Raw genomic sequence first — 25,550 nt, forward strand, 5'->3', positions numbered from 1 at the left:
AGATTTGGAGAATACTTCTTTGCAGACTAAATAGGAATATATGGAGAAAGAGGGTGGCAATACAGGAAACAGCTTGTATGAGTCCAAAGAAAACTAGAGAAAACTAGAAAATTCATTTCTAGTTTGCATGCTAAGTTGTGCAATCATACACTTTGTTAAAAACCTAGCACGCATTAAGTAAACCATGGGATTACTTAAATTACAAGCCAGTCTGTCCTGCTAATTTGGCTCACTTATCAAAATGGACAGCTGTGTCTGCTCACAGCTGTGACTAAGGTACTTCAATACCCTCACCCTGTTGCAGCAATGAAATAATCCAATTAGAAATCACTGAAGAAAAATGAGTTACAAGCTTCTTATAAATCCAGAAGAAGCCTTATAATCCAGCGTTAGCTGTCTGCGCCTTAAAGATAGGAAGGTAAAAACACAGACTAATGCCTAATCTGACATAATAATAAGTTTAGAAAAAAATAAAGATATATGCTAAAAGACAAAAAAGTGAGTCTCCATTGATTTTATCTAAGGGATGTTAGACTGCTGGTGTGTTCTCTCAATCGAAAAGTTGGAAAAACAACCGCTGACCTAACAAATACACAATGAACTCTGTGGCTGTACTGTTCCCTTTTTATTGTTTGAAATAACATCTGGACTACAAACATAAATAAAAACACAGAGGACCATCTACCACAAAGAGGGGCAGATTCTCCTTCCACTAGTCATACTGTATTAACCAGTGGCTCATTTCAGCGTGCAAATAGCATTAGTCTGCACAGTGTTTACTTTTCTCAGATTAAATATAGCAACTGATACTGTGTATTCTGAGCCGGTTGCTATCAGCACATTGAGGGTGAGGAGAATGAGATTAGCAGAAGTGTGATGGAGAGCTGAAATAGCTGGAAGATGGCCCAACAGTAAAGAAGCCAGCCGGCGTGACAGCGCCATCAGGTCCTGCTGTACGGCAATCTCTCAGCCCAACAGCTGTCAACTCAGCACAATGGAGGCCACAAACACACACTTTATATTCATGGCTTTCAATTCACGGCACAGGAGCCATCACCATACGTTAGCCACTGCCCGACAAGTCCACAGCAGTTCCTGTGTTTTCACTGCTGTCTGCTGAGGATTGAAGAAGGCTGCACAATGCTAGCTGTGGAAATTAAGGCATTCTGGCCACACTTGCGCCACAGCTGGAGGGCTTCCTCCTTCACATTGTGCTGATGGTAGCGAGGACGTTAGCTCTTGCAGCTATCTCTGCTAAAGCAAGAACAGAGTCTGTTGACATATGACCTACAGAATCTCCACTTCTCTTTCTCCTCTTTAGCTGTCCTCCCATTGAATGGTTCAATCTGAAGCTCAGTACAGCCTCGCAGCATGAAGCACAGCCAGGCTGGGCTGTGTTTGATCGGTCTGGCTTGCTAACTAGTATCAGAGAGTGCGTGCCCAGCAGTGCTGCAGCTTTTACAAAGAGGCTGAGCAAGTTTTAGAAGTACAGGCAGAGAGCAACACCTGAGTAACTGCAGGATCCTGGATCTAAAGAAGGAAGCTACAAAAGACATGATTGGCAAAATTCTGTGTTGCATGAAATCCACAGAAAGCTCTGAAACAATGTGTGTAAATGTCCACAGAAGCAATTAGGATGAACACATCTCTGTACATTTAATTAGCCCATCTTGCAGCTGTAAAGGTAGCTGCTTTCTGCCTAACACACCATCTGTTGTGCCAGGACACAGTACTGAGGACGGGCTGATTGGAGCGGTCACTCCCTGCAAGCCTCGGTAACACTGAATTCAAATGAATGTTTAACTGGGCAAGACAATATTGTATTTTCATTTGTGTATTTATGAGTATGAGGTGGGACTGCTCAGAAGCCAGAATTAGCCAAGTGAAGCTGAATGAAGGCCATTGCCTACAGCTTGCAAAGTCCTGGGGATTTAGGCACGGAGAGACCAGGGACATCGATCAAAAGAAGGGCCTCAGCGCTGCCCCAGCCATGAAAAATCACCACAATTAAAGAACTTGATTGGAGTAATTAGACAGCTCTGAGCACCCACAGATTCCCCCCATTAACTTGTGATCCGGGAAAATGAATAGTTGTGGCCCCAAGACTGTCCTTATGCTGATAGTCATTGATTTGATGAGGAGTGCCTATGTGTGCGGTGTGCTCACTCTGACTGCCAGTGATGTCTATTTTTGTGATGTCTGAAGAGCCTTTTCTCTGCAAGTCGTCCCCAGGCGCTGCTATACACCTATGAAGCTCTGCAGCCATCAATCCTGTTGTAAAGAGCAGAGAAGCAAAGTGATGCCAGTGTAGTTAGTGAGACTGGATGGCACAAAGAACCATGAGAAGGCAAAACACCCCCACATTTCTATTTCAGGGCGTAGAATTAAAACGACCTACCACGAATGCCACAGTGGAATAGTGTAACTCTCGAGTGGAGAGGATTTTCAATGGTTGCTGTCTACAGTTATAGATTTTCTGGTTAGATAACAGATACTAGATGGACCAGACATACCGAGAATCAAAGACAAAGTACACCTTTCTCTGGCTTTTTAAAGCTGCACTCTTCACCTCCCCCTCGGTGTAAGCAGATCAATGACTGGAGAAGAACAATCTGCCATTTCTGATTGCTCTTCTTCTCTGATTCCTCCTGCAACGATAGGATGGGCCCCACTTATTGGCTCCGGAGCCCCATGGTGACTATATATAAAGTGGGTCATTCTCTCCGAGATGCTGCCTTCCCCTGCAATTTTCAGCCTTCTAGGACAGCAGCTTATCGTCTTGTGATGCAGGCTTTGGCTTGCAGGAAAACCTCCATCAGGGCAGAGATAGTTATTTGCTCTGTCCTCAAAGAACCTGAGAGCAGCTCTCTTAATAAGATCCACATCCACTACTCACATCTCATGCAATTCAAAAAGTGTCATTGCAGATGCTATTTAATGCAATACCACAGCAAAATGCTGCAATTTAACTCTCAGCTATTAAACCACTTCCCTTTCTGTCTGAATTTACTTGTCTGCCTTGATACTGATTCACTTGCATGCCCCTGTGCACATGTACTGTGTTTTTATTTATTTTGTTTTGCCAGGCTAGATCACTGTAGTTGACTTTTAAACAAGACCCAACACTCACTGTTTATGCTTAATGAAGCAGCAAGACTAATATCTTCTGTGTCTTATTTAAAACGCTCTCCCCACTGGTGGTAAACAGTTGTTGTGCAGGCATGGGGTGGGACCAGCACACATTTTCATTGTATGTGCATGCAGATTCTTATGTGTAGTTCCACGCCTGCTGTTAGGTCTGTGTGGAACCTGTAAATGTGAGGAGAGCTCATTACGGAGCTGAAAAGGCCTCAGACACCACAGGACATCAAAACATGCACAATCATTATGCCTCAATTAGTGTGGAAAAGCCCCTGGAATAGTGTGTGGGTCTTTGTCTGTTGACGTGCTCTTCAGCTTGATATCAGTCAGTGGATCATGTTATTTTAAAGTACCCAAAGTAGACACTAAATATTGTTTGAAACATTTAGAAAAGAAACAAGAGGACAGGATGATGTCATGTGCTGTCTCCTCCAAGAGCTACTTTCTCATTCCTCATGCTTCCCCAGACAGATTCATATGAAAAAGGGCCTGATGTATGTAACCTCCAGTCCATCTAATATACATAAAATGTTCCCTGCAGTGGCAGAGCATGCAATGCTCCAATGAATGGAGGGTGCTGCCAGGCCTTGGATAGCTAAATGAACAGACTACTTTAATCGCTGAGCCCGTCTAATTGGCTCCCAGGGTGAGGCCATCACTCATGACAGACCATTAATCATGGTCTTATCTCCGGAGAGGCGCATGGATGGAGTGGGGTGGGGAGTGGGGGGGGGGGGGGGGTAGAGATTGTGTAAAGGGAGGAAGAAAGGGTTAGAAAACAGGGTACACATCCAACCTGCCTCCCAGCCTAATCCTTCCCTACACCCTCAGTGATGAAGGAGACTCGGGGTGATGTAGTGGCTCAGCCCCCTGGCTTATATCCACAACAAATGAAAACAGACTCCAGCCACTATCGTAATTGTGTCTAATGTCTGGTATTGCTCTCCCTGTCTATCCCTGTGTTTCATCCTCCTCTCTATCCCTTAATCCTGCACACATGCACACACACACTCTCATTTAAAGAGCCACATTAGAAATTGGAGCGGTAGGGATAGCCGTGCTGGGCCAAGCTGGCAAATGAGATTCTCCTTTTATTATAGCTTAACAAGATGAGTTGAGTCCGTCCGGAGCTTTAACACTCAGCTGAGTGGTCGCCATCCTTCTTGTACCACAGTCTGCCAGTGGAGCCCGTGCAGTCTGACGAGTGAGCAGGGCTGGCCAGCGCGGGTGTCTGGTCTCCTTCTATTCTGTCATCATTAGCCAAGCTGCTCGCTGCCATTACACTGTTCCACTAGACATCATGCCTCTTTTACACTGGTCTCAAACCAGGAGCGACTATGTCTGCTCCAGGCCAGGAGATGAGTGGCCCTTGACAGATGGTCACAGTGCACCCCCTCTTTCTTACAATTTCTTTTTTTTTGGTGAAGTCTAGCAGCTCCTTTTCAGCTACATCAATCTGCTGTATACCCTGCAGTCTTAATGAGCCCCCACTCCCTGACAAGAGCAGTGATGCTCAGAGGACGGAAGGATAGAAAAATGAGTGGAAGAAAAGACAAGTGTAATCCAGATCCACCACCTACAATAACAAAAACAGCCAGTGCATTAATTTAATTCTCCTAAATACTCAGCAGCATGTTCCCACAAGTTCTTGCCACTTCTGGTATCGAGGCTCACACTGCCAAAGAAAAACATAATTAGCTTGCCTTTTATTCAATTAAATCACCCTCCCCTAATATATCAAGGATTAGGCAGCTTTCTATAAACGACAAATGTGATGCAAATAAAATGTCACAAGGTATCAGTGGGAAAGTGAGTTTTCTCTGTACTGACACAGGATCAGGGAGCACGTCATTAATTATGGTCTCAGCTGGCCTGGAGTTTGCCTGTGAGCTGTGGTTATTCAAGCAGCAGTGTATGAGTGTGCATGTTTGTGAGCATATCCGCCAGAGAGAAGCCTTGAGATTGTGGATTAGGGCCGACGGCAGTCTCTACAGTTTCCATAGCTCTTCCTGACTTTGTGCTGGATGTCATGCTAATGAAGCACACTATGCTGAATTGCCCCGCTCTCCTCACTGACTGTCTCTACGGCAACCTCACTAATAAGTGTTACTTGAGGATGAGGGCAGTAATGCAAAGTTCAAGTGTGCAGCATCACATATGAGTAATGCTGCACCAGTGACATGCACAAGATAGTGAGCCATAAATGGATGTCACTGCTTGGCATGCAAACCTTCATGTGAGTGGGATTCAGGGAAAGTTGGGTTAGTGCTGCACTATTTTGTAAAATCTCGGCTCTATAGAGACTACTAAAACTACAGTTTCTCACAGTTTGGATGGCCAAATTTCCAGCAGACTTCCTTTCACTAACTAACTCCCGCTGCTGGCTTGAAGACAGAATAAAATCCCCTGACACACATTTGCGAAGGATCTCCATTGCCCTTTCTGTTTCTCCATAGGCACCCAACCAGAAAGCAGGAACCCCCGGAGCAGTGACGGGGACATGATCCTTCACCGAGCTGCTGATTGTGAACACTGCCAATTATGTCAACTGGGGCACCTAGCCAGGCAGGAAGCACCCGCACCTTTGCCAAAACAGTCCCTGTAGTTTCCTTCATCTGATATTGAACCCATTTTTATGGAAGGAAACACTTATATTCAGGATAATAGCCAGTAATAGCCAATAGCTAGTAGCCACCCAGGACAATTCACAAAAGACTAGATCATGTCATGACAGATTACAGCTGATGACAACATTTCCATACCAGGCTGCCATATCATCAGGCTGCTATATGCACCATTTCCCAAAGAAAACATAACCCAATGTGTTTACTCCACTCTTCTGCAGAGGCTTGTTTTTCTTCCTCCCAATATTGCAATGAAAATGACTTTTGGCAGGTAACAGATTCTAAATGTAATGTTTTGGTGCAGCTTGTGAACCCTGCACCCCTACAGGTACATGCAGTACCTGTCAGTGTCAGCTTCTCTACAGCACAAACTCTCAAGGCTTGCTCCTATAACTGAATTGTGAAGAAAAGATAAACAACTACAGTTTTCTTAAAAAAAACAGTAATGTCGCTTGACATCAAAGCCCCAGTGCTGAGGTATGCCGTGTGTGTGTGTGTTTCCAAATTACATTTCAGTTATTGAATACTTGTGTGAGTTTTACAACTCCAAACCTGACAACTAGCACTGAGGGCCAAAACACTACACAAAAGTCGGATTTACACCAGACGCAAAACTGCAGTGTAACTGCAACATACCGACAGCCGCTTCCATTTTAGTGGCTGACCAGCCGCAGGAGATACGCGGCAGTTCTATTTTGGAGATGTGTTGTGCTCAAGATGTGTCAATTTGCACCAACTAAATTGAGCAGACAGGAAGTCAGGCACCAGAACAAAAGGGTTTCCGGAAACAGATGACAATGTTACGTTATTGCTGGTGAAACAGAGAAATCTGTAATTGTATAATTACAGTGCTCACTGTCTCCTGCGTAAAGAAGCAGCTGCCAAGTTGACAGTTTACTCATATAACAACAGGGCAGCATCATTAATGAACTGGAGGCGTGTTTGTGCCACCTGGTTAAATCTAATTTTTTGGGGGGTCTAGACCAACTTCTGAGGGAAATATCTGCTTCCTTAACTGCCAAATGCCTCTCTGTGTTCACAAACTCCCTAACAGTGGATATAAAGCTTTTTTCCCCTTTTGAAAACAGCTGCAGGCTGCAGCCCTAAATGACCCTATGAGAGAGCTGAGATTAAAGCAGAATAGTAAAGTGGTTGGGGTGGACAGATAAACAAACTACTGAGAGTTGAAGTCATGATGACACTTGAGGTCTGGCCTCTGTTACAGTGGTTTTTTAAACTTACATGCAGCATATAAGTACTTTCCCTATTAACAAAAATGTGAAAGTGAAGTGCAGCTTCTTACAGAATGTCAGAGGTACTTTAAACTCAGTTCCTTACATCTGATTAAAAATGATGGTTACTTACCCTTGCTCTTCCATCATCTCCTGAAGTTCCATGCATTTGAGTTCTACCCTCCTTTTCCTCTCGTGGTCCAAAATCTCTCTGTGTGGCTTCTTCACCAATATTGGCTCTTCTTTGGCCTCCTCCTGCTCCTCCTCTGCTCTCAGTTGTCCCTCCTCCGTTTTAGACTGTGGTCCTTCAGTTGGTCCTGACCCTGCAGCTGCATCGGCTCCTGCCCCAGGGACCATGGGCTGGGCCTCACAGTTTGCACCATCCTTAGGGGATGGCACCCTGGATGCATCGTACATGATTGCTGAGTTCTGCGGGGACACAGATGATGGAGAGACTAAAGGTCAGAGAAGAGAAGAGAGGAGAGAAATTACCAGATGAACACTGTACTCCAGTGGAGCTCTGCAGTCTCAGACACACTTCATTTTAATGATTTAATGTTGAATCCTCATCTGAAAGGAGCTGTTGATGATTTATTACTGCAGAAAACTCTTATACACATAGCACGAAAATATAAAATACAGGATCTTCTTCACCATGCTCCCCAGATCCATAATGCTGACAAGATAATACAAACCTTTTTAGCATATACACATCTAAATTATGCCTGAACAACACTGTGTCTGAAAGGTGAGCTGTTTATGATTTGATGTTAATATCTCTGGACAGGCTGCAGTGTTTCTGCTTCAATTGAGCAGTACAAACATCAACATAACACACACACAAATCAGGCCTACAGTGCACGTAGACATGCACAGCCAGAGACAGTGCTGGCAGCAAATTGTGCTCCATGAGTCAACATTCTCAGTAGTGCCTGAAGGCAGGAAGGGAGGGAGAAGGAAAGAGTGCACTTTATCCTCTGAAACAAACTGTAGCTGTACACTGTGGGTCATATACCACACATACAGCACAAGGGGGAAAGGAGTATGGGTGTGGATGACACTAAGCAGCTTAAATTGCACAGAAACAGGTGACAGAAAAGAAAGTGCAGAGAAGTATTGATTTGTCTTTAATATATACTAAATGCATCCTTGATTTTTTAACCTTTCTGTTTCTGGCTAGTTCACTCAGGAAATGATGAGTTTGTCATTTTGGTGAATAAAAAGGCATCTGGTACAAGTGTTGTGTGGACTGGGCTCCGATTAAGATGGATTGTTCTTTTAAGGCCAGTGTAGAATGTGTGACATAAGAGGAAAGGCCGTGTGTGCCCACAAGCCTCAGCTACCTAGCGCCGCTCTTCTTCTTCCACAGTTAATGGCTTCATTTTTCACGCAGGAGCCAAAACAGGCCAGCTAAGGCAATTCATCAATGTCAGAAAAGGAAGAGTCCAAAGGACAGAACTGGATGGACAGACCATCTCTTCCCCACTTCTTTGTGTGAGCAGCTCGTGCCGTTTGAACTGCTTCTGGTACTCTTTGACTGGTTAATAGGGATGTGCTTGCGCTCTGAAGTGCTGCGTGCTGGTAAACGAGCCGTGAATGTGTGTGCAGCGACATGGCGCTCGGCTGACAGAACAGGTGGTAGGACAGCAGGAGGCATCATCTCTGAATCCATTATACAGTAAATCAGCACTTGATATTCCACGACAGCAATCTCTCATCTGCATGCACTCGTCAACTGAAGCTTGTAGAGGGAAAAGCTCTCATCTAACAAAAGGAACATCAGAGAAGTGATGTAAAGGACCTTTCGGTGAGAATTTACCACGGAGACAGGAAGATGCTATTTTCAAAACACAGACACTATGAAGTAAACAAAAGATTAAATGTAAAGTATGCATCTAATTTGATCAACAATTGTCACTGTAAATGGACCAAAAGTTATATCATACTGAAACACTGTACAATGAATGCACAGCTTTCCACGCTATTTTGGAGGTAGGTGCTGTAGGTTCCGCCCAGGACTTATATTGAGTGTGCCTGGCACAAAATGACTTTGTTAGATTTAGGAAAACATAATGGCATGCATTAAAAAGCAGCTAACTAGGAAGATAAGATTTTACATTAAACACCTTATCAACAAAAAATGTAGACATTCCAGTGGGCCCAAAGACACACAGTTAACTAGTGCAACAACACATGAGACTCATTACAACTGGTTGCTCCTCCTGTCCTTCAGTTTGTTTAAATGAGTCCAGGTGGTCAGTGGCTATAAAGGCTTAAGCTGGTCTGCTCAGATCTGCTGGAGGAAGGACCTTGGATAATTAAGTTTGTGATGGACATCATGCTTTTGCCTGCTGGGTGGCTACAAGTATGTGACACTCCCCACTGATTCTACTGCATACACCCATCCTGCTGTTAAAGGCAGAATTATACATAACAAGCTCAAATGAAATGAAGATATCATCTGAAAATGTGAGAAAACTGTCACCTCAGATTGCAAATGAAATTCTCCACAACACCAGATGTGAGCCAAACGGCAATCTGTGGTACACTGTGCTGCACACACCTCATTATTATTATGCGCCATTCTCTTTGTTCCTGGGAGACATAAAGTTAAAACAACTAAATCATTTAATTGTGTGTTGGAAAAAAAAATGTAGAGCAGAAAGGCAGACTTGTCAGTGTGCTGATAAGCCGGCAGAGCACACAGTTAATTGTGTGCAAGTCCTCTACAGGGACTGAAGGTTATCTCCAGCTGCTGTGTTAATGCTGGCCACAACCTCTTCTGCTATTATTGCGCGGGCGTAAAAGACTGTCACATCTCGACACACACTGTTTGTAATTAGTCATTATGCTAAGTGAAGTTGTTTAGCCACGTACACTAAATGTCACCATCAGTTATTTTAAATCACAAGGAGATAATATGCACTTGAACATTCAATATTCCATTGGGGAGCTGTGACACTGATGGCTGAAAATAAAGGAGTCATTAGCTCATGTCTTCTTCCTATCGAATGAAAGAAGATGGCTTCAGTTGTCTCTTTTAAACCTTTACCTTTGGTTTTTTTGTGCTATGTGTGGACACTGCCGCTGGTGCGACCTCTGCTGTGTCTGCACTGAAGTTTGTCTTCTGCTGACATCATAGGTAAAAGAACAAAAATAAGTCCATGGCGGAAAAAATAACTTGAAAAACTTATGAACGGTTTTCACTGAACGTTGAAGGGCTGAACTCATTTCCATGCAAGCATCATGATCTCTCAATTACACACTCGCTGCAGCCCACGCGGGGCTGACTCATCTGATATATGCAGTAGATGGATCAGGCACTTAAAGCTCAATTAATAAGGATAACATTCACCGTGGCCACACAGTGAAAGGAATCTTAGTCTCATTAGAAATCTAATGTGGCATTAGGATAATGAGACATTAGAGAGGAGATTGCTTAGATTCGAACCACAGTATGATTATATTGATTTTATTTTATTTTTTTCGAGGGAGGGATTTATGTAAATACGTTGCTATCAACAAGTAAATGACAATACTTGTAGTTTTCTCTGCAGGGCCGACGAGCAGCAGGTCTGTTCAGATGTATGATGCCGGTCTGCTTCTAGCAGGTGTAGAAGTTGTTTAAAGAATAAACCTCCATTAGACAAACTGAAAGCAGGTTATTGGAATAGATATTTATGACCGTTATAATAAATACCAACATTTTAAATTATCATAGCATAAACCTAAACATCACCATGCTTGTTAGTAGTGATGAAGAGAGTAAAATGGCCCTCTTTAAATTACATCCCATTGGGCCACTTCTCTGTGCAGTTAATGTATTTAATAGCTGCCATGATGCGCCCACCTGCTAATACATAACATAACAGTCTAATGATAATGACAATAGAATTGTGGATGAGCATTACAATTCATTCACATTTTTTGCAGATTTAGTAACATGAAAACTAAGATGGCTGAAGGTAACTATGCCAGTTCAAAGCATATCTGTACCGCTGTGGATGCAGCAGCCAGTGGCTACAGACCTTCAGTCGTGTTTGATTTGAGTCAAATATAGCATTTTTCTACTATAAGCCCGTTAATTAATTAATTAAAATGTATCGAAGCCATGCTGTTCTGTGAATTTTTGCTATGGATCCGTTCCATTAAAGCTGGGAAAATGTGCAGCTTTCGTGATAGAATATGTTTTCTATTAATGTATATATGAAGACAGCACATTTTTTTCTACAGGGGAAATCAACACAGCAAGGCTCATTCCACACAGAACATATGCGTGGCCATCTGCACATTACAGTTACTCTTGATAGACCAATTAATGTAAATACTGCAGATATAGAGCTGCATGTTCTCATAAATATTATGTAGGAGGTTTTCAGGCCTCCATAACACTGACACAAGGTCAATAAGGAAAGTAAAAAATGATCACAGTTTTGTTTTAATTTTAAATTTAAACCTAATTTAATGCAGCTGTTGCTTGTGATTCAAATGGAAAAACACCCGAAGACAACAGCATGCTCCAGTTTCTGTTCAGTAAATCTTAGGCCCGTTTAAGTGGATTCCATTTCAGCCACTACACTCAAGAGAAAGAAAAAAGCAGAGAGGTGGGACTGGTCTCCTTGGAGCCACTTTTCTCTCTAAAAGCCAACTCACTCCCTCTCTAACCCGTTGCTCCTTTCTCGTAGGATGCTAGTTCACTCTCTGTTGTGCACAAATGCACTGATGATTGGATCTCATTCAGTGGTGGATGCACCCCATCCATGATTACAGGGTGGTGGTAACAGGGGGCCTGACCTTGATGGAGACAGGCAGAGAGTAGCTACAAAACATCCTGGGTGTCTGTCTCCTCCTGTGCGTACATGTCTCAGTGAGACACCTCACTAACTAAAATCCCCTCTGTTTTTCTCTTTCTATCTCCTATCGCCTGCTCTTCGTCACACCTTTCCTTCTTTTAAAATAATCTGCCACATGGCTGGAAGCTTGTGTTTTGTTTTTAGCACTTTGGCACCCAGAGGATGTGTTCAGCTCTCTCAAGGTCAGCTGTCTTTATTCCAGGCACGTTGGATTGCTGTTGGGTGCTGGGAAACAGGAGGCTTCAGCTTGTTTTATTTTCTAATCTTTCTATGTTTATTTTTTTATTTTTTTTTTGTAGTAAGATGGCAGATGCATACAAATTTAGAAGTAGAGGTGGCCTTGTTTGATGTTTAAATCGTAGGTTTGGACTCATGCATAGGTGCTGAGTGGGTGCTCCGACCCCTACACTTGTCATTGATTTGTTAATGACCCCTTCCCCCGCTACCTATCAACTCGTTGTATTGTGATGTCAGATAAACTGCCAAAGGGACTGGACGGCAATACTTCACTTACTTTTCTCTTGCTGTTTTTTTAGCCGCAGCACATTGTTAAAATACAGTGTGGATTCAACTTTATACCAGAGATATCTGCACTACCAGGGCGGAAAAGAGGGCTAAAGCAAAGGGGGAAAATGACTGCAGGCGCCTGTCTGATGCCACTGTGCTACACAATTCCACAGATAGCATTTAGAAGTGCAAACACCGCTTCTCTCAGATGTGGAGCACTGCTAAAAACCCCACCTTGATGTGTGGTGCTATGAGTAAGAGCCATTTTATGCATCATTTGGAACTATACAACAAAACACCTTACATCAACTCCAAATTAATGAGTGGCATAAGAGAGATTCGGAGAGTGTTTAAGTGAGAAGGCGGCAGAATAATTTAGACCTTTGGTGGAGAAGCATCCTTGGCAACCTCAGAGACAGAGTGTGACAGAAATAAACCTCCCCTGTCCCATTTTAACACAGAGAAAATATTGAGTGTCACCTCAGAGGAAGACAGAGATGCTGTCTATAAGGTGCCATCTGGGCTTATCCTGGCACAAACATTTAAAGTTGCCAATCTGGAGAAATACGCGCTCATCCTCAGAGCAGGACTTGGAATAGTCTGCACCACTTTGCTCCTCAGGGATCAAACTGTGCTATTAAAAATCTCTCTCTCGACTGTTAGAGCAGGTTTATGTCAGCTCCGGCTGGCTCATAGCTTCTAACTGCACTGACTGTGCTCTAACTCATAAACTCCACGGTTTTGTCATGTGCAGTGTCTCCTGGGAGAAATGATTAGCATACAACTGCTTCTGATGTGATTAGTGGGGTCACTGGAAGGGGAGATGGGCTCAGGTCTGTGCCTGAGTCAGTCCCTGCCTGTCAGAACACCGCACACCACAACACATTACTCTCTGTGCACCAAGCAGACTGGTGCACACAGTCAGGCCATTCAAACAAGAAATCTCAACTTTAAATCATACTTAATTTTTTCTCTCATCTCTGCATGCAGAAGAAAAGATGTACCACCAAATTCATAAAACAAAATAGTAGTGCCACACATGTGACTATTAGTTAGTGAGGCTGTAGTAGGGTGGGTTTATAAATCAGCTGACTGTTTTGTGGTGGCCCAGTGAGGTCAACACACTGCAAATAAAATAAAAACTTCTTCAAGAATTTGAAAACAGAGGCACATTACTTAGCTGAAGACATAAAAGAAGCAACCAGATACAGAATCATGCTGCAAATAGCACAGACTACAAGGGGAGAGTTTAAAAAAAAAAAAACCCTGACTGGGACACGGCTGTTGCCATGGTGATGATTCTTGAACTAACTTAAGCAGATGCTCCATCAACAATGTTGAAAGATGAACTGGGAAGTTTCTTCTTTTCTTTACTAATGGTATTATTATTACTTGCTGATGACCTGTCCAGGGTGTACCCCACCTCTAACTCGTTGGACAGCCAACCCTGAATGCATGGAGCCTGCTACCTTCTTGTCTTAAAAACACCAGCAGATTATAAACTGTCACACTGCATGTGTTACCGGACATATATTGAAATGATATGTGTTGCTTTGGATGTCTAAAGTTTTCCTGTTTTACAAATGTTTATGCAACCTTATCCAAAAGCTACCCACTGCCGGCAGCAACTTCAAAAGCTGCCCTTGCCCAGTGTGAAGCGGGTCTACACAGCTCTCCTCACCTGCTGGCAGTGTGTGACTGTCCTTTCCATCCTGCATATGCCAGACTCCTCTGCATTGTCTTCTGCTTGAATAGTAGCACTGAAGTCACTGTCACAGTATGGAGGTATGAGGTGTACTTTGAATCACATCTTTAGACTCCACTAGATGACTCTAAAGGCCACTTGTGAAAGCTGTACATCACCCAGTGGATTTTTTTTTGGCAGTGGGAGCTTTGAAAGCATGCAGGTCTGGGCAGGAGAGCTTTTCATTTACACATACTACCAATGTTGGAAAGGATATTTTTAAAAAGTATTCAGTTACAGAATACAGATTACATGTCCTTAAATGTAATTTGTAACATATTCCTCACAAATTAAAACTTACAAAGGATGGTATAAATTCAACAAAACAGTCAACATTGTTCCAGCTAACTGCATTTACATCAATGTTACTGTATTAAGAAACATAATGTAATTATGTCAAAATAATATTTTTTTAAACAATACAACCAAAGGTCATTTTACACACACAATTTTTGAATACATGTTTACCACCTGACTGCAAGCCACATGTTCCTACTTTTTTTTCATACAGTTTTGGACGGAGTTAGCTAGCAACTAATAGCTAACTAGTTCACTTACTTGGTACATGTAATCCTTTACCGCCCAACACTGCATACCACCCACATTCTATTCATACAAATCCATTTGGAAGTGCTTTTCTTTAATTAAATAACCATGAAGATTCATTAAAAGTAACATCAAGGAGTCACTACACTCGTTGCTTTACTCACACTGCAGTGTGTTGAGCCCTCGGGTCCACCACACTCTGGATGTGGGAGCAAGTTAAAAAAAGTTTGTTGCAAATTAAAATTCCAGCTACTCAACCTCTTTGCCATTTTTTAAAGTACCTCAATCATCTTGGGTAATTCTGTGTATAAAGCTGCTTATCTAAAAGTGTTTGCTCAACAAAAGTCTCTGTGTGGTGTAAATAGCATTTCAGACATAGGCTTCTCCAAGTCTGCCACACAGCCGCCTCCATTACAGAATAATAACCCTGCCGTCCTTGGAGGAAGATTTACATAAAAGTGAGCGGATCTCATTAAAAGTGCAGTCTGACTTCTCTCAGAGACACGAGCAGGGCTTAAGATGGAACTTAAATGGGGTAGGAAACAAAAAAAGGCCATGCCTTCCTGTGAGATGTGGTTTCAGTACAGCCCATGTTGAGTATATTAATGGATTCAGTTTCTATCACGTGTCCTTGCTAACTCAGCAGATATAACTTAAGTTGCATTTCAGGTTTCATCAGCTGGTTTGGCCTTTTGTTCCGCTACTATAAGCCTCGTTGTTTTTTAGCCAGCAAAGCAGTTTTAATGATACCACAGTGTGCCTCTGCAAGGGAAAGGAAAGCTGCAACAAAATATTACACTTTTTTTTTTTGTATTTTAGCAGTAAATTATCCTCTTTTGTTCTCATGTGTGATCCAATCCCTTAAGGTGAAATGATGTTTGCAAAATAAAACTTCAGTCAAACCTCTCCAAGTGACTTATCTCACACAGAAGGCAGCAGAGGGCGGACAGTGGAATATAAGAAAAAACATCTTTTATCTGAGGGTAGAGATTAAAGTAATTTCCTCAGCTGTGTCCTCTTCCCCTCCTTGTCTCCCTCTTGTGCTGGCAATGTCAGACAGCCATGTGAGTGTTAGCCTCCTCTATATGCACTCTACCTACCGCTATAGAAGTCATCAATATTCCACTTAAATTAGCTCCAGCAAAGCAGTGGTGCATAGACACGTTCTCACTGATTCCACATCATTATTTTAATTTTCATGTATATTCATCTTCCTGAAGTATTTCCCAGTGGCAGAACTTCACAAAACTCATCAGCTACAATTATTCATCCATAAATATTTCCATGAAATTATCACCATCATGCATGTTAATGATCAAGATCAACCGCAACGTCTGGCTCAGACGGAATTGGAAACTTTCAATGTAATTTCTCAAAGATGCAGGGATGTAGGAGAACTTTTAACTTCCGTGGCACAGACAGCTTCAAAGAAAAAACTTTAAAAGCTTTAGTAGAACCAGCATGAGAATGGGTCAGCAGTGGCAGCGGCCTCCTCAAACGTTCACTCAGGAGTTTCATCAGGGTCACAGTGTGAGAAGTGAAGACTACAGCTAGAGGTTTCCAAACTTCCAACGGTGCATGGGTTGAAAGGAGCCAATAATGTTAGTGGTTTCAGCAGCAGGAACTCCTGCATGTGTCCTGTTCTCTGCACATCTTTCAGAGCAAAAGCAACATGGGAGGTTCCTGAAAAGTGGTGTGGTGGGGCTTGAATCTGATTAGTTATAGTTAACATCTTGGTTCCATTTTGGTTTATCTTACAAATTCAAACTAAAGTAACTATATAGCAGGAGCAAGATAAACAGCAGCAGCACCGTTTGTGTACTATACAAGAGGGCACGCAAGGCGGCGGTGCACTTGCGTGCGGTTTAAATTCCACAAAAACAAACACTCCACCTATGTTCATGGAGGTTATTGAAAAATGGAAACAATTGATGAATTCTGACAGAAAATCCTGAAGCAGAATGACGGGTCATCTGTCTGTGAGCAGAAACCCAAGCCAAGTGCAGCAACTACAATCATTTCAACAATGTGAAATAACAGTGAAGGAGTGAGGGGACACAGCCGTCACAGTTTCAATGTACACATTCATTTTTTTTAGGGAACAGATGCATTTTCATCACAGGTGGCCTTTCCTCATTAGATTTAGGTCTGTTATTTGAAGATTCTGTGAAGACTTCTTACACCCCCCTCCCCTCCCAACGGTACTCAACCTATTTCATCATGTTTGAACAGTGTATGCTTTGAAAACACGCTATTGATATGGATGAAATCTTTCTCTTATCCACCTGCCTGCTGTGTATGGGTGATTGAGCCAGTCAAAGTGAGAGTTGGCTGAATGGAGTCAGTGCCTGCAGCAATCTGAAGCCAATCTCCAGACTGCTGCAGCACAGAAATGAGGCTGTCCTCTTTTTTTTTTCCACCTGCCTAGGCTGCTGCGATTTAATTGACACAGCACTCTGGAGCGCAGAGTGATCAGCTTCCTGATACAAAGTGATGCCTGTCAGTTAGCTGCTGACATTCATTCCCTGACTGCAATCACCCCAGGACATCCCAATGAGATGTCTGCAACAAAAGCACCCTCACTTTTGCTAAGTGCAGCACCCACTCTCATCCCACATAACAACCACCTTCTCCCAATCATAGCAAAACAACAACAAAATCTCAAACTTTCAGACAATGCCCCTTTTCATTCCCCACAGGAGAACAACTTTTACAGAGGAATTGTTTTGCTCAGAGCAGCCAAAGGGTTGATTCTAAATACAGGTTTGCCGCCTACACCTTCCCAGGATGGTAATCACCAGCAACACCAGCAGCCCTCCACTGCCGTCACACAGCTTTATGAATAACAAAACTCATGCAGGCTGACATGTCATGAGCTTAAACTTTTGCTTAATTACCAAGCGAATGAACCACACAATTTTATTACTTCCCCACAAGATAGAAGTGTTGTTTTAATGTAAAACATTATAGTACAGCTAGATATTCTGTGCAGCAGTCTTACTGGTGTCGTCATCGTGCAAACATAATTACGCATGTGGCACGAAGGCCACTGAACCACCAAGAAAACAATAATGTACAGTACAGGCTGTGTTTAATGATTCTGTTTAAAGAGTGCTTTACATTTGCAGTAATAACAGCTGGCATATAAAAAGACACTCCAGGCTGGTTTATTGAGTATCATAGCCACTTTAAGCACTTTGCACCAAAAACACAGCAGCGTCTTACACAGAGTCATCGAGCATGTGATGGAGAACAGACCACGTAAACAGATCCTTTATGAGCAGCAGTGAACGAGAGCTGCAATTATAGATGATTTACTGACACTTTCTAATGGTCAGACAGACAACAGGCCATTTGTCCATCAACTTCCTGCAATAGAGTCAAACCATCCACCAGCTAATTTAATGCTGATGATGGACTGAATAAAAAGTGACGAATCATCACTTTATCCAACAGAATTAAACACATCAATATGTCTAAACCATGGCTCCTGGATGCAGGGCAGTGACACTTCCATATCCATAAAATATGAAAAGCGTTAAAAAATTAAAGATACATTTAGATCAGGGCCTCCGTCTCTTACTCCATCTTTCCAGTTCACTGCAGAAACATCCACTGTAGGACTGCTGCTGGCGCATATGGCTAGAAATGGAGCACAGCCAACAATGCATTTTAGTCCTTATTAAATCTGGTATGTTGACTGAGACGCTGCATTCTTATTTATAGCTACAGCCTTGTGTGCCATGTCCATATGTACGCTCTCTGGCACCAACTAATTAGATGGCTTCTTCACCCTCTAACATGTTTACACACCTAAATATATCCAGTTAATACCGCACATTCTGTCCTTTCTGGTGTATTATTAGATCCAAAATTATGCTGCAGTTTACTAGAATACTAAAAGAGAGTAAAGGCAATCCTATTGACATTTCATCATCAAAGCAGATGGCTTTATTGGGTGCACATTTGAGCACTGACCACCACACCTGCAAGGTTTTGTAATTGATCAGAACTAAACCTAGAATCTATAGAGAGGTCTTATTTTGTGCTGCAGATAATTTATAGGCCTTTTTTTCTTATTTACCTTGTAAAAAATAAATATTACCATCACATGTGGTACTGCTCTCACAGCCATAAAGCACTCTAATACACAAATGCTGACTACAGTAGGGCTAATAATAGTGGGAGCCAGAAGAATGAAAAAAATAGTCGGTGGAAGGTAGGGCTGTGCAAGAATCTGGCGATACGATACATATCACGATACACATGTCACTATACAATCCGATATATCCCGATACTGTAACAAAGATGGTATATATATACTTATATATATACTTATATATAAGTATATATATATATATGTATTAGGGATGTCCCGATGCGATCACGTGATCGGAAATCGGGCCCGATTACGTGATTTCAGACTCGATCGGAATCAGACATTACCTCCCGATCAGGGCTCGGATATATATTTATTAGGGCTGTCAAAGTTAATGCCACGGGTTTGTTTGCTCATAAATAATTAATAAAAAATCGATTTGGCCACAACTTAAATCGATTCCAGTATCTCCAAATAAAATATTGCGATATTTCACAGAATCGATTTTTTCTTACACCCCTAGTGGAAGGGCATCACACCATTAACACAACTGTGAAAAGTGGACACAACTGAGTCGAATGTCCAATGGGAGTCCAAAGAGGAAAAATGATGAAGAGGCGGTTTGATGAAGTGCATGGTTTTGATGAATTGAGCTGATTTGACAGAGGAGTGATGAAAAGATCAGACAATATCTGATCAAAGAGCCTCCATCATTTATCAAGCCATAATAAAAGCCATAATTATACTTTGTGTTTGTTGCTAATTCTACTCTGTTTTTTTCCCCATGCATGGAAATTCTGTTCACTGGTTGTTATAATAACAATATCAATGGTAAGTGAAGTGTCTGCAACTGACTTTCTCAAGTTTTAAACATATCTCACCAAGGCCAACAGTTTCTGGCAGAAATACACCAACATAAAAAACATCTCATAACTAGGACAGAAAGGATGTAAGACCTGTTTCAATCAACATTAATGATCTTTTTCCTGCAATCATGAATCTATCAGGCTAAAATCAGCTTTCACATTAGCTTCTGTCAAAATGGATTTAATCCTGCAATCCTCATTATGACACAGACAGATCGCCTGGTGGCCACAGCCATCCTCCTCACTGGGTGAAATCACACTTCATAACAGACACTGTTGGCCTGTCCTCTGAGTCATGGTATTCACAGCTATCAGCAAAGGGCTCTGTAGCCACGAGCCTGAATGCAATTCAGAGTTTGTAAAGACAGCCAGAGGGAAAAATAAAATGGGACAGAGGGATGTAAAAGCTGGTATTGTGAAGGTTAGAGTCACACGGGTGGTGAATAAGTATACCTATTTGCCAAAGATACAGAGTTGAAGCACGGCATACTCTATCATCTCTTTGCAAACGGTCCACCAGGCTGTTCCAGACAAAGAGAAGAGAGGATGATGGGAAAGCAGTGTGTGCTAAAGCAGACAAAGACTGCACATGAGAGACGACTGAAAAGAAAAGATGGGTTTGCTACATGAGATGGAACAATTTAATGAGTAAAGGACAAAAAGTAAATGTCAGTTTGGGCAAAAAAAAAAGTATCAAAAAGAGTGAGATAACATTCTTTTACAAAGAAACACCTTCAGAGAGCACAATTTACTCCTCTCTGTTGCATTGTTGGAATTGTATTGACAGCAGTGGTTCACACAATACCTTTTAAAATTAAGCAGTGGCTGTCAGAGCTAAAGCTAACTCACAGAAAGATATTGGTGCTCCCTCGACAGCAAGTTAATTGGATAACAGCGAGACAAGCCGGTAAGGCAGGGACAGCTACACGCAGGAAGATGCTCAGCATGTCAAGGTAAAGCCGCACCACCATTCCTGGAGCAAGCTACTGCAGAAGGATGGGAAAGATGCTATGTAACAAGCTGCATTTCCTCTTAATGAGAGCAACGTTCTTTTCTCAGCAAAATCTCTTGACTGACTAGTGTGCTAAGCTAAAATGTACAACAATGAGAAAGAAAAAGAGCTAATTAAAAATATGATTCATTAGACAGACATTAAACCAGCACATTGGACAAGATTAGGCTTCCAGAAGAACTAAATGTGTTTTTGACTACAATTAACATAACAAGTCAATTAGCAGAATTGATGGATTGCACAACATCAACAGCCTTCAGACTTCAAATTGAACTTAGAAATAAGCAAAGGATGTCTAAAATAGCAGAACATATATGTATTTTTCTATCTGGCTATTTCTGGGTTGTTGTTTTGTTTTGCTTTCAACTTTTTCTTTCTCTCCCTCCTTCCCTTTCCTCCCTCTCCTCTATATCTCACTCGCTCCTCCTCCTCCTTTGTATGAGTGTGTGTAAGTGTGGCTCTGTACGGGTGTGGTTTCTAGGTAGTGATCTCCTGGGCGGCTCCTCCCTGCCTTCCAGTGCCTCCTCAGCAGTTTGTTCCGTCATCCACAGTGGTCCTTCCTGGCTTCGCTCATGGTCTCAAAAGCTGTGTTCCCTTCTGGTTGCTGCTCAGGAGATCCCACTGACTGACCATTTATAGTCCCCGAAATGTTTCAAATCTTTGTTTGTTTTATAACTTGGGTAATTAAGCAATAGTTAAAGATAGAGGAGAAAAAAAAACACTTCTGAAAAGGTACAAAGTGTTTAACACTCAAAATCTAATAATGTGTTTTGCAAAGACTGCGTGGGTCTGAATTAATTAGATTTGACTGACAGCAGAGCTGAGACAATTGTTTTTCTTGCTAATTAACAAAATTAAACTGGATATTTCGATTATTGATTGCTCATTAATAAACATGCTTGAGCACAAATGACAAACACACCGTGGAGTCATGTACCTTGGACATGTGCATACTGTTTTAGATCTGTCAGTTAATGGATGGATCAAAAAAAGAGGTGGGAGAAAATCTCCTTGGTCTTGGTCTTGTGTATCTTTGTGCAGCAGGAGCTGTAAATGCACATTGACAAATCAATGGTGACCGCAAATCCTAAATATTTCCCATCACTATTCACTCTCTATGTACAATAAAATGACTATTTCATTTTAGAAAATGCAGAGGCGGCCTTTCCTGTGACAGCACAGGTGAGCGTGTCTCCAAGGCAACCTAGACATTCCATTTCAAATTAATTTGGGTAGTAGCACTTTTATAAATCGAGCACACAGTGGAGGTTTCATTCCATCTTAAATGCGGGAAAATGACACAGGGCACAATGCCGATCTATTAAAGACTCCTCTGCACAACTGAGACAGCTGACTGCAGCTGTGATCTACTTGATTGTGGCTGTTTGATGATGATGGTTAAATTGTTTAGTGTGGTTATTTATTTATTTATTTAGCAGCAAATCTCAGCACGAATCAGTAAAGCTTGCCTGCAGCTTGGACACACACTTGCAACAAACACAGGGTGTAACCCATCCGATGAAACTCTCCAGAGATGATGAGCTCGACCTTGTAGCATAAAGGTTTCTATTTCACGGCCGGCTGCTTGTGGATGTAATCAGCTATAAGAAAAAACAGTGGTATAATTTGCATGCGTGCTCCAATTAGAGACGGTGATATCTAAGGCCAACTTCCTCGACAATAATGGACCAGACAAGATATGAGTGAGAACAAGTGTCACTGTGCAAGGCTTTTCAGAGGGAGCACACTACACTGTGTGTGTCACACACTGCCCTTCTCTTCCATCAAGATAAAATACACAAATAAAACATTTCTCTCGCTGTTTGCTGATCCTGCAGCCATCCTACTTGCGGTTCATTCACAGAAGCGCAGGGTCAGGACTGCAATCTCCTTTCTCTGCATTGATGCTGTGCACTTTACCGATGCAGTACATTTCTGCTGTAGATGTGATGAGATGGGGGATGGAAGGAGTCCACTGGGGCTGCCTGGAGATTGCTGACAGATCAGTAACAGTCTGCTGCTGCACCACAGGAGAGTGATTAGGGAAGATTCTGTAATTTTTCCAAGATAATTTTGGCTTTGATTTGTTTGTATTTTTTTCTTTCCCCACCACCACTGACAGGCCCATTACCTATCATGATAAGGAAGCATTCTCCTTATAGCAAGGAAGCACGCAGTGATTAACTAATGCAAGAGCACAGATAGCATCCACGGAATCAAGGTCATCCTGCAAAAAGCCCTGTTTTGACAGGATTTATCAGTAAAGGGCCTACTAGAGCAAGCAAGCTGTGGGCAGTGCAGGAAAAATACCACTAAAGGCAGACAGAATTTATTTGGCAGTGATATTGACTGGCTGAAAACTGAAACTGTAGGAGACAAATAGAAAGACTGAGAGAGAATGTCAAACAGGAGGGGGCAGTGAAAGAGAAACTGACTGATTGATGAAGGGCTGAGACAACGGGCAGGTCACCCCTATCATCTGTGATCTGTGACCTGAAGTTCATCCTAACATGGCAAGAAAAAGGAAAGACAGAGAGAACAGAGAGAAAGAGCGGCCTCCATCACAGGATGAGCGAGGTGGACATGAGGACACGCTGACAGATATGTCGCTGACAGCGATGATGACCATCTGTCATCAGCTCCTCACATACCTCATTGCTCAGCAGAGAGACACAAGGACAGCTATGCACACGCATACACACCCTGCAACTGCAGAGAGATAAAAAATTGATTTTTTAGCAGCTTCTCTCAAACTGTCAAGGTGAGATAGGTCACCTTAACCTACACATCTCTGTTCTTTTACATCTCAATCTGCAGAGGCAGTGCGTGTAATGCCTGAGCCGTGGCAAAATGGAGATAACATGAGACAAACCATAATGCCATAGTGGACATCCCACCTCTCTGTGCCTGCTCAGGTTTCACATCTCCTCAGGTCATCTGTCAGAAAGGACTACTACTAGTGGGCTATGAAGCAGCAGCCATTCCAGCTTTTTAATGCAGGCTGCACTGCACTGCCCCTGGAGGTGATACATGCATGCATGTATGAATGCTGTAAATCCCTCGATGACTCACGGGGGCTGTATGTATTTGGGGCCTAAAGTACAGCTCGCAGGCTAATCAGTGTAGAAATATGTTTACATGCCTGTGGAAGTAGCTGATATTGGGTAAAATCTTCAAAAAGCAGAAGCTTCTAATCTGCAAACTGGGAACAGGATTATAGCACCTTTCAGAGGAGGCATCCAGCTCTAATCCTCAGCCTCAATACAAACAGTTTGTATATTCATACATAGATTAAGAAGTGAAGCTGTTATAGATCATTTCTGTTGCATACTCACTGGTAAGTAAATGTAACCACAAAGAAACAGTAAAAGTTCATATCTACAGAAACGTTAACTCTGACAAAACTAGTGGAATAATATTAACATGTAATGGTCAGAAAAACTGACTTTTCTTGGAAAATCATGTTGCATTCTGATCAATATGAGCTTAATTGAGCCAATTTCTGCATGTCTCCATCTCAGAATTGTTTAACAAGAAGTGCATTCATGCAGCAAGCTTCCTGTATTGTTATTGTTGTGGATTTTCATGTCAGTCACTGAGACCTACAGTGATAGCTGTCACAGTGAGTCACCTTCAGATGAATCACACAACACAGTATAATAAAGTTACAAAAATTACTTGCATTCTTTGAAATCACACACACACAATGCCTCAGTGATATGGAGCATTGCCTATCGGAGAGGAGTCCCTGGCCTATTTGCTGTAAAGCTATCCATCTTCCCTGTCTGGGGGCTGAGATGCGCTGTCTGCTCTCCTTTGCCATCCTTGTCTGCAAGCCTATAGCTAGAGACAGACTGTGGAGGCCAGCCAGCTCTCCAGGGAGCCTAGGACAGCAGCAGATCCAGCTTGTCAACACTAGACACCAGGGTGTGGTGGAGCCAGTGTTAGTTAGCACGAGAGACGGGTAAAGGGGAGCCTCTATGAAAGCACTCATAAAGGTCAGGTAAGCTGGCTTCTGCTGTTCCAGTGGGCTTCCACTTGGCGCCTCAAAGGTTAGACAGAGCCCTTAGTCGCACCAGAGGTGATGTGAGAATAGAAGAAATGTCACCAGCACCAATAGAGCTCCAGACAAAGTCGATTCAGACACAGCAGCACAGGATGCTACGCAGTCTTTGTTAGAAATGCATTTCTGTCATTCTAAGGTTAAAAAGTCTGTGGTTAGAGAAGTAACACACAACCTAAATAATATAGAAATGTATCTGTGTGTCCTCAGAAGGCTGAGACAAAGAAATCCCAAAGAAATTGTGATTGGATTCTATTATCTGCAACAGAAACACAGTCCCCGAACATTAGACAAAATGGCTAACTAGTTACAGAAGCACTCCCTCAGTGTCACATCTCTGCTTCCCATATGGGTAGCAGCCATGATGGGCTTATTAATCCCCTGGGAGGCAGGGGACAGAGGATGAGTGTGTCCAGGCTTGCTGTAATATCCTCTGGCCAGGCACTGCGTCTATCTGTGCACCGCCTACCCCCACTCCCTCCACCAATGCCATCTGTTTCCTGCCCAGCACTCTGCCTTAAATCCCTGCTGAGCCTCGGTCTCTCCCACTCTTCCTCCAATCAGCTGCTATGGCATCTAAATGTGGAGTCTATACTTCACAATATTAAACATTCTAGTAGTCAAATTTGTACTAAAAAATGTTTTTTTTTCTGCAAATTACAGTTTGAAAAACATCTAGGATCCCAAAAGACATAAGAAGCTCGGTTCAGTTTTCAGTGTGTGGTTTTGTCTTGAGCAGTTTTCTCCTTGTGTCTGATGTTAAGGCATTTCTTTCCCTGAGAGTGGCTCTAATACAAGGTACAGAAAATGTGGAACCCACACTGCCTTCTTTCTTTGTTTCCAATCCAGCATCACAGGGGGTG

General features: G+C 42.4%; 1 protein-coding gene across 2 annotated transcripts in view; it reads right to left on the reverse strand.

Annotated features, from left to right (window-relative positions):
- The window catches only part of srrm3 (serine/arginine repetitive matrix 3), a 63,854-nt gene that overhangs the window by 25,704 nt on the left and 12,600 nt on the right, over positions 1–25,550 (reverse strand). For both annotated transcript variants that reach the window (XR_003671734.1, XM_028421631.1), the window contains exon 2: positions 7,131–7,426. Coding sequence is in view for 1 of the 2 variants with exons in the window: in XM_028421631.1 (XP_028277432.1) it covers positions 7,131–7,414 (284 nt within the window). In the remaining variant the exon portion in view is untranslated. The remainder of the gene's footprint in view (positions 1–7,130; positions 7,427–25,550) is intronic.

Source organism: Parambassis ranga, chromosome 14 (assembly GCF_900634625.1).
Source record: "Parambassis ranga chromosome 14, fParRan2.1, whole genome shotgun sequence".
Lineage (NCBI taxonomy): Eukaryota > Metazoa > Chordata > Actinopteri > Ambassidae > Parambassis > Parambassis ranga.